The sequence below is a fragment of the Oncorhynchus clarkii genome, chromosome 10, assembly GCF_045791955.1.
Source record: "Oncorhynchus clarkii lewisi isolate Uvic-CL-2024 chromosome 10, UVic_Ocla_1.0, whole genome shotgun sequence".
Classification (NCBI taxonomy): Eukaryota; Metazoa; Chordata; class Actinopteri; order Salmoniformes; family Salmonidae; genus Oncorhynchus; species Oncorhynchus clarkii.
The window spans coordinates 47,719,523-47,730,122 of record NC_092156.1 but is presented as its reverse complement, the minus strand read 5'-3'; the positions used below and the strand labels follow the sequence as shown (position 1 = coordinate 47,730,122).

The window sequence follows — 10,600 nt, the reverse complement described above, 5'->3', positions numbered from 1 at the left end:
CAAGAGACTGAAAAACAACTTCTGTCACCAGGCCATCAGACTGTTAAAAATTGAGTCACCACCAGCCGACCCCCTGTATGTGCTTCTGTTCCAGACTCTGACATGCTTGTTATAATATTTATTGATTTACATTTTTAGGATTTGTGTGTATTGTATTGTTAGGTATTACTACACTGTTGGAGCTAGAAACATAAGCATTTCGCTGCACCTGCATTAACATCTGCAATAGCATCTGCAAAATATGTAGGAGACCCACAAAATTCGATTTGATTTTTTAAATAATCAAACCTGGTATAAAAGTCTGTGCATGGAGACCTAAAAACTTCCCAAAATTATTGTGTTATTTATTAGTATGACAAAACATCCAAACATGTCACAACACGGGTCATGAATTACATCCTCTATGTCACCCTATGGATATTTGTATTCCCTATGGCTACATTGTTTCTGGTCCTGGGGCTATTATGAATATTTATGACTAATTCTGAATAATGAGTGGAAGCTGCATGGCACAACTCATAATCCCAGTTCTTAACACGTAAATCTCTCTTTCCCCTGCCACTGCTCCACCAAAGATTAAGCTATGAGAAGTCCCACTGGGCACACACTGGTTGAATCAACGTTGTTTCCACGTCATTTCAATGAAATGACGTTGAACCAATGTGGAATAGATGGCGTCTGTGCCCAGTGGGGATTTACAGCTACATTTAGGAACACAATATGTGGTAGCTGTTTATATTTTTGCTTTTTTGTGTTAAATGCATGATTCTGCTGACGCAAGATCTACTTTGATTGAACTTTTCATATTAGGGGCCAAAAGAAAAAGAAACACTCAAGTGATTTGGACTCACTTGAGGGTTATTGGGTTATTCCATGCCAGGATGACCCAAATATATGTAAGATGTTTTGGATCTTCCTGAAATAAAATACATAGAAAGGTCCTTTAAATAAATGGATAAATAATTAATTACATTTGGAAAATGTGTGACATTTTGGCTTTACCTGGACCTTCTTTAAGACACTACAATGATGAGTCTGTAGATGAAGCCAGTCTTGGTGACATTTGAAACCTTACCATGTGCTCTGAAATATGAGAAGTGTTTATATTAATAATACAATTTCATTTTACATACATTTAGGGATAATTAACCATTTAAATGTAAATATCTCAAAAGTACAATTTTTGATGTTGTTCATTTTTAGACATGTGTTTAACAATATACTCTATAAGTACATACAATTTCCAGAGTGGGCTCTCTGGTACATTTGAAGATATGACCCATGTTATACATATCATTTGGCATTATAGGTCATAATATATATATATATATAATCAACCACCAGCAGAGGAAGTTCCCTTTGAATCCATTTTCTGATTCACTCTGTTGGTGGTGCTCATAAAATGAAAAATAACTTCAAAAGTAGCAGAGAGCCCACTCTGGAAATGTGATGTACTTGTAGAGTATATTGTTTAAAACAATGTTTAAAAATTAGCAAAACCAAAAAGGGTACTTTTGAGATATTTACTTTATATGTTTTATTATCCATAAATTAATGTAAAGAAATTGTATTCTTAACACTACTCATATTTCAAAGCACACGGTAAGGTTTCAAATAACACCAAGACTGACTTTGTAGCATCTACAGACTCATTGTCAGCATGACGGTTCAACCTTAAACACACTACTGCTACTGCTACTTCTTTAGCACCAGATAGGTCTCTGCTTTGCTATCCACAAGAAGCTGAAAGGATCCAAAAGATTGTTGCTCTGACTTGCATCGTCTGAAAATGTATAGATTAACGGTGAAAATGAAGACATTGACAGTGAATCCACATCAACATCATCCTCACCAACTTGAAACATCTGCTATCTGAGCAGCTAACCGATCACTGCAGCTGTACATAGTCCATCGGTAAATAGCCCACCTAATTTACCTACCTCATCCCCATACTGTTTTTATTTATTTACTTTTCTGCTCTTTTGCACACCAGTATCTCTACCTGCACATGACCATCTGATCATTTATCACTCCAGTGTTAATCTGCTAAATTGTAATTATTCGCCTACCTCCTCATGCCTTTTGCACACAATGTATATAGACTCTTTTTTTTCTTTTTTCTTTTTTCTATTTTTTTTCTACTGTGTTATTGACTTGTTTATTGTTTACTCCATGTTTAACTCTGTGTTGTTGTCTGAGTGGCGCAGCGGTCTAAGGCACTGCATCTCAGTGCTAGAGGCTTCACTACAGACCCTGGTTCGATTCCAGGCTAGCCGTGATTGGGAGTCCCATAGGGTGGTGCACAATTGGCCCAGTGTTAGGGCTTGGCTGGGGTAGGCCGTCATTGTAAAATAGAATTAGGTCAGGGATTTAAACAAATTCAATGGAGTGGTTCTCTATTTAAGGTATAGTCAACTCACATGTACATTAAAAGCACGTTAACTTACATTTGTATAATACATCAAGAGCCTGAAACAATGATCACCAGTCAACATTGCATAAATGTCCATGTACAGTATAACATCCTATCGTGTTTACTTGTAATATGTAGTATGCAATGTATGCAAAGGGTGTAAGCAAGAAATGCTATTATCAAGAGGCAAGAGACTATATTTTTTTAAATAGCACACCAAAGATTTGCTCACAAATTAAAGCAATGGTGAAATATTTTCATAAGAGGAGAGTGTAAAGAAGTCAATGTACTCTGCCTGCCCACCTTGTTAAACAAGAGAAGACAAACTAAAAGCTCCAAAAATAAAAAGCTTCTGCTAATTTTGATCTTATTGTTTATTCATTGTGTTGGGGCGGTGAGTCGGAAGCAGGTGAAACGTTTTAATAAAACAAAACCAAGAAAGACACTAACATAAGGCAGAACGCAGATACACAAAAACAATACCAACTGGTGAGTGAACCTGGGAGAGTGACATAAAGGGGAGGAAAAGATGAAGGTAATGGAGTTCAGGTGCACATAATGGTGAATCCCAGGACCGGTGGTTAGTACTCTGGCTATGCCGTCCGAATTGAGGGAAGGAGCAGGATCAGATGTGACAGTGGGGAGCAGTGGGAAGACCAGGAAGAGGGATTAAACTACATGACTTGGAGAATCACTCCACCACCAGAATGGTGGTGAAACCATCAGAAGGGGGAAGATCAGTAACAAAGTCAATGACAGATGGGACCAAGGTCGCTGAGGCACGGGAAGCGGCAGGAGATTCCAGGGGGACTTGGTTTGAGCACACACGGAACAGGAGTTGACATACAGCATAACATCTTGCACCAAGGTGGGCCACAAGTATTTCTCAGTGATGGAATGGATGGTGCCATTGACGACAGCTGTGTGTGCCCAGGTCAGCAACCGATCCCTTATCCCTGTGGGAACGTAGATGTGCACGGAAGGACAATTCCGGGGTGCAGGCTCCCGCTAGAGCCTGGCGGATGTCCACATCTACGTCCCAAACCACTGGACTCACGACTCGGGAGGATGAGATTATGGGTGCCCTCTGGACAGGAGCCTCTCCTGAATCGTAGATACGGGACAGGGCATCAGCCTTGATGTTCTTAGAACCTGGGCGATAGGTCAGCGGGAAGTCGAACCTGGTGAAGAGGGCCCATCTGGCTTGGCGCCTATTCGGTCTCCTCCCTGTCCGTATGTACTCAAAGTTCCAATGGTCGTGAGGATGACAAATGGTTCCTTGGTACCCTCCAGCCAGTGTCACCACTCCTGATGCCAACTTCACCACCAAGAGCTCACGATGGCCAATGTACTTCCTCTCTGCGGGGGACAGTTTCTTGGATACACATTTTAATGTGTCCCCCTGTCTTTGACAAAACTGCCTCCACACCCACCTCCGATGAGTCTACCTCAACCACAAAAGGGAGTGTGGGATCTGGGTGTTTTAGTAAGGGGGCGGAGGTGAAACGCCCCTTGAGACGAAAGGCCTTGTCGGCTGCTGGAGACCAAAGCAACCTAGGTGAGAGGGGCAGCAACGGTACTGAAATTCCTGATGAAGCGGCAGTAAAAGTTGGCAAACCCCAGAAATTGTGGAACCCCTTGGTGGTTGGGCCTGGCCATGACCTTACCGTATCTACCTTGTCCTCCATCCTCACTCCCTGCGGGCTGATTTGGTAGCCCAAGGAGACAGCCCTCTGATGTAATTGGCACTTCTCCGCCTTGACGAACAGGTGATTAGACAAGAGGCGTTTCAGGACTGCTCAAACGTGAGTGATGTGATCCTCCAGGTTGGTGGAGAAGATCAGGATGTCGTCGATGTACAGTCACCTGACGTCAGAGCCTGTCCCTGAACACCTCGTTGACGAATGCCTGGAACACTGACGGAGCATTGGCTAAGCCAAAGGGCATAACCAAGTACTCATAGTGACCAGACATCGTGCCGAACCCCATCTTTCACTCATCCCCCTCCTGGATGCGAATGAGATTGTAGGCACGCCGCAGGTCCAGTTTGGTGAAGAACTGGGCCCCGCAGAGCTGCTTGAGGGCACCAGCGGGAGAGGGTACCGATACTTCGTGGGGATGTCAATGAGTCCACGGCAATCAATACAAGGGCGTAATCCTCCCTCCTTGGCAATGAATAAGAAGCCAGCCGGCGCAGGGGATGTGGACCTGCAGATGAAACCCTGTTGGAGCGCCTCTTGAATGTAGTCCTCCATGGCCTGGGTCTCAGCCACTGACAGAGGGTAGATGTGTTTGCGCGGCGGTGTAGCACCGGAAAACAGGTCAATGGCACAATCCCAGGGCGATGAGGAGGAAGACAGGTAGCGCAGGTCTTGGAGAATGCCTGCCTTATCCCGTAGGAGTATCAGGATCTGTTGGGCTGGAGGGCAACCACAGGACTCTAAACCAACGTGGAACCACAAGGGACAGGAAAGCAGGTCTACTGACATTCAGGTGACCAGTCGGTGATTCTCATCCTCGACCATGAGATCGTAGGGTTATGGCGTTGAAGCCAAGGTAGGCCGAGGATGATCTTGTAAACTGGTGATGAAGGGGATGTTTTCCTGATGATTGGGCTCCACAGTGAGGGTGAGTGGTGGGAGATGTGTGTGATGGTTCCGAATCCTAGAGGCCAACAGTCTAGACCTTGAACCGGAAAAGGAGAGCCTGGTTCGTCGCTAGGTTTCTTCCTAGGTTCTGGACTTTTTAGGGAGTTTCTCCTAGCCACCGTGCTTTTACATCTGCATTGCTTGCCGTTTGGGGTTTAGGCTGGGTTTCTGTTCAGCACTTTGACATCAGCTGATGTAAGAAGGGCTTTATAAATACATTTGATTGAGAGGAGAGCAGGTAATATTGAGGAGGGATGGGTCTGATCCATAAAGTTCTGTGGCGCCGGACTCCACTAAAGCTGTAGACACAGGGCATGAGGGACAGTCAGCCAGAGTGATGGGAACCTAAAAGAGTCTAACAGGAAGAGCAGTAGATGGAATACTCACTCCTGGTCCAGGTGATGTAACATCACATGACCATCCCTCTGCTCTAGAGTATCCCGGATTCTGAAGTAATGGACACCGCTGGCGCTTGTGCCCTCCCTGGCCACAGTACAGACAGAGCCCCAGCTGCCTCAGTCTGCGGCGTTCCGCCGTGGGAAGACGTGTGACCCCTACAGCCATGGGTTCAGGCTCTGAGCCCAAACACTCGCCAAAGGAGGGAGAGAAGCGATGTAGATGCCAACGCTCCCGTTAACCAGACGGCCATCGCAATGACCGTGTCCAGAGTGAGGTTGTCATCTCGGCAGGCCAGTTCCGTCTGGACCTCCTCTCGCAGACCTCTTCTAAATAAAGTGCTGAGCGCCGACTCATTCCATCCACCGGAAGATGCTACTGTCCAGAAGGTAAGCGCATACTCAGCAGCCGTCTGATTCCCCTGCTGGAGCAGACGCTTACCTCCCTCTCCGCGGGATGATCGGAAATACAATTAAAACAGAGCCATGAAACCCTCATAAGACTCAAGCTCCCCCCGCCCCCTAGACGGCCGTAGGCCATTCCAATGCCCGCCCAGTCAGCAAAGAAATAACTGTGGCAACCGTAGACGTCTCGGTGGTGGGAGCTCCCATCTGATGTGCGAAATAGAAGGAGCACTGAGGGAAGAAGCCACGGCATTTGGATGGCATCTCTGACCTGAGCGGGGTTGCTGAATGGCCTGACTTGTTGGGTAGACTGGCTCTAGAATATCCTCCACTGTTGAGACGTTGTAGACTGCGGAGAATCTTTTCCATGGCCATCCCCAGTTGATCATGGTGTTTACAAAGAAGGTTGTCTTGTTCATTGATCATCTGGGAGATGTCCGGTTGCCCTGCTGCTTCCATATTTTTAGTTGGTATTCTGTAATGATGCGGCAGTGAAGTCAGAAGCAGGTGAAACGTTTTAATAAAACAACAAAACCAAGAACACGCCACTAACATAAGGCAGACCACCGATACACAAGAACAATACCATCTGGTAAGTGAACCTGGGAGAGTGACATATAAAGGGGAGGAAAAGATGAAGGTAATGAAGTCCAGGTGTGAATCATAATGATTCACAGGTGCGCGTAATGATGAGTTCCAGGTGTGCGTAATGATGAATCCCAGGACCGGTGGTTAGTACTCTGGCGATGTTGTCTGCCGGAGGGGAGGAGCAGACGTGACACATTGACTGCTCATATTGATGGTATATATATATTTCCACATTTTGTAGACTTTTTGGTTATAGCTTTATTTGTATGAATATATATATATATATATATATATATATATACACACTTTCAAAACTTTATAACTTAGCATTAATAACTTTATATTTAACTTGATGTTATAGTTTATGACAACTCCATCTAATGACATTGTTACGTTGTTCTTTAGAAGATGCTAGTCAACTGTACACTGGGTATAGGCCTACTGCACACAGAAAATACAAACCAACTGGTCTGTGAGCAGCCATGGGCAGTGTAACAGATACTGTGAGCAGAACGCACCCGCCTAGACTTTGACATTTGCTTCCCTCTCATGTTCTCATCCGATGGTGCAACTACATAACAAGCTGTATTAGAGAGAATGTCAGCGAGGTTTGAGGGCTGAAATTCAAGCAAAACATCAAGCAACATCATGAGGAGCCGTAGTAACTCTGGGGTGAAACTCGACAATTATGCACGGGTGGTTACGAAAACAATACTACGTCACCAGGTGAGTGCAGTGTGGGCCTATTTATGACAATAGGTTACCCTTGACATGCTGTATGTGTAGTACTTATTTACCCATGTTCAGCTCATGTAAAGCAACAAATAATAATCCCATGACTGACACTTAAAGGAAAACTCCTCTAAAAAACTATATTTTGGTCTTGTTTTTCATTAGTCAACTGTTGATACAGTCCCAAAATGTGTTTGCATGACAGCAGTCAAGTTTTCAAGATATTGGCCTCATGAGGATGTGATCGATGACACTTTGCTTCTAGAAAGTCCAATATCTTAAAAACTTGACTGCTGACATGCAAAACATTTTGGGACTGTATCAACAATGGACTAATGAAAAAAAAAATACCAAAAGATAGTATTTGAGTAGAGCTGTCTTTAAGTCAATCTCAGATCGATTGTCTGGGGCCAAGTTAACCTCCTCTTTCATATAAAAAAGTAATGACCATCATGCTTTTAGGGAAAGAAGATTTTATAAGTATATTAAACTGCGAGCTTGACCAATTCCAGTCCCCTTGCTTAGTGGGTCTGGGGTATTCCCTGGGATCATTTATATGTAGACGGAATGAGAGGCTCAGTTCTAGGGACTTTTTAAAAGGACTCCCAACTCCAAAATGAATTTTTATTGAGGTTCTACACTGATCTAAAAAACGCCCTCTCCAGAATCCATATGACGGAAATCTGAGGCCCCGCTAGGCCTAATTACTAACTACCAAACAGAAACTGAAATAACAATTTACAAATATAATTTGTATTTTAAACTGCACTGCTTGCCTATTGGAACAATTCATAATTTGTCACATCAGTCAACATAAACGGCGGTTAGAATTCATTCACTATGACTGTCTGATTGTGTGTAAATGATAGTGGATTTTGATTTACAATCAATTGAAATCATAGGAAGAAATAAAATCTCAATGATTACTATTAGTTTGATTATTATTATGATTATAATTGCATGTGAATGCTTACACATGGGTGATATTGTGTGTAAACATTCATGTTAAGTATGTATGTATGTATGTATGTATGTATGCATGTAATCACCATGTATCTGTGTATGTCCAGTGTTACTGAATGTGATGATGTGTTCCTCTTATGACCAGGATCCGGTGACGGGGCTTCTCCCAGGGGACCCGGAGAACCACCATGCCTGGGTCCGGGACAATGTTTACGGCATCCTGTCTGTGTGGGCCCTCAGCCTGGCCTACCGCAAGAATGCTGACCGAGATGAGGACAAGGCGAAGGCCTACGAGCTGGAACAGGTGGGAGGGCCCTTCCAGTTACCTGTCTGTCTCAAACCAGTATTGTTTTTAAAAAGTTTGAATGGGAGTAACGCAAGTATATCTTTTCTAATACTTGGCTGACAGTAACCCCTATAATTATCTTCACGTCTGTCCTTGGCATAGGGATTTAGCAGCTGTAAATAGACCTAAATTGGTACGGCCCATGATAGGTCAGTGTGTGTGTGTCTGTTCCCACATGGAAATGCCAGGGGGCAGGCCATTACGCTGGGGACGGGTTTCAGGTTACTCTGATTCTGCTGGCTGATGGGGGAGGTTGAAGGTCATAGTTGAGACTGGGTGCTGACTATCTCTCCCTCTATCTCTCCACAGAATGTTGTTAAACTCATGAGGAGCCTGCTGCAGTGTATGATGAGGCAGGTATGCAGGCAAGGATTGTGCCATTCACAGTTGTGAATGTGGGCCATGGAAAGAGTTTAATCACACTTCAGCTTGCATGCTGTGGTGGTTAATTTCTAATCGAGCAAAGGAGATCAAAGGAAAGGTCACTGTTTGAAATAAACATGTCGATAGATCAACATACTGTACACAGATGACAGAATATGACCTGTGGCTTCTCTTTTAGGATTAGCCTACAAACTGCATTTTTTTCTATTGACCTCAAATGAACTGGTCTTAAGTCCTGGTGTTTGTGGTTGTTCCATTTTTCTCAGATTGACAAAGTGGAGAAGTTTAAATACAGCAAGAACAAATCTGACTGCCTGCACGCCAAGTATGATTCCCAGACAACTGCCACGGTGGTGGGAGACGATGAGTGGGGTCACCTGCAGGTGGATGCCACCTCCATATTCCTGCTCTTCCTGGCCCAGATGACTGCATCAGGTAAACTCATACTCCACTGTGTGCCCCAGTGGCATCGGCATGATTTTAGCAATGGCGTGGACGCATTTCAGCACAGGGTCTGGGGGTCTTCCCCCCTCCAGCATTTTCTGCATTTAAAGGCCCAGTGCAGCAACAAACAAAAAAATATAAATATCAAATTGTTTCTGGGTAACGATTAAGTACCTTGCTGTCATAGTTTCGCATTAAAATTGTCAAAAAGCTCCAAAAACAGATTTTAGCCCCAAAAACGAATTCAAGCAGTAATTTTGCAAGACTGTCTGGGACTGATCTGAGTGGGGAGGGGTAGGGCGCCAAAGCAGTGCATTAACCACAATGTGGATCAATCCACCAACATAGAGGGGCCTAATGGGAGGGATATGTAACCTGGAAATGAGCTGTTATTGGCAGAGAGGTTTCGAACTCTCTTTGTTATTGGTGTATTAACTTATACCACCTGGTGATGTCACCTGGCAAGCCAAAATTTCACTCATGGAAAACCTGTTGATGCGAAAGTCCTGTGAAGATTGAATTTTCAACCAGCAACCATTACATATCACATAACATTTTCACACTTTTAAAGTGTTAGTTTCTTCAGCTGTTGTATAAATATGATACAAAACACATGAAAAACAGAATTGACTGTACAAAGATTGCCATTTTTCCATTCCTATAATTGTGTATCCTGTTTTCGGCTAACAATGCCTGCAGTACCGCGGTCGGCCTGGGAACTTCTGTGGTTTCAATACAGGGGGCAGTCATTCTCCCCTGATTTGCACCCAAAGATATTGAAAATGTGTCAGGTTCCTGTCATGCCAAATAGTGTTAGCTGGCAAATAGTGTTCACCCCCTGCGTCACAATGGGCTAAAACAGGGTCACACAGGGTGTTTTTTGGTAGTCTTACAAATCTTCATGGTATCAAAAGTATACACTACACACACACATGGTTTTGGTTCAAATTGAAGAAGGCACCTGTCCCATGTCAGATATTGAGTTAAATGTGTTTAAGTTTGGGTTTACATCCCAATATTACACTTTATATACAGAAGATTAAAACATTTTTTTTAAACACTTGTTTGTTGTTATTAGGTGTACACGAAGAGGTCTATTCAAAGATGCTCTGTTGGTCAATGTTCCAGTGTTCATTTTGTAGATTTAGTTTAGTCTTAGTCACATTTTTTTGTCAGTTGAATAATGATTTAGTGTAGTTATTGTCAACCTTTCGAAAACAGTGGGCCATTTTAGTCAATGAAATGCCCTTTCGTTTTAGTCACGTTACATTTGTATTGCCTC

The 10,600-nt window shown here is 43.5% G+C and overlaps 1 protein-coding gene across 1 annotated transcript in view; it reads left to right on the top strand.

Annotated features, from left to right (window-relative positions):
• The first annotated feature begins 6,907 nt into the window (after window positions 1–6,907).
• LOC139418674 (phosphorylase b kinase regulatory subunit alpha, skeletal muscle isoform-like) overlaps window positions 6,908–10,600 on the top strand; it is a 32,139-nt gene continuing 28,446 nt past the window's right edge. Inside the window, exons 1-4 of the mRNA XM_071168308.1 lie at window positions 6,908–7,175; window positions 8,290–8,448; window positions 8,800–8,847; window positions 9,141–9,309. Of these exons, the coding sequence (XP_071024409.1) occupies window positions 7,098–7,175; window positions 8,290–8,448; window positions 8,800–8,847; window positions 9,141–9,309 (454 nt within the window). The 5' untranslated portion in view covers window positions 6,908–7,097. The remainder of the gene's footprint in view (window positions 7,176–8,289; window positions 8,449–8,799; window positions 8,848–9,140; window positions 9,310–10,600) is intronic.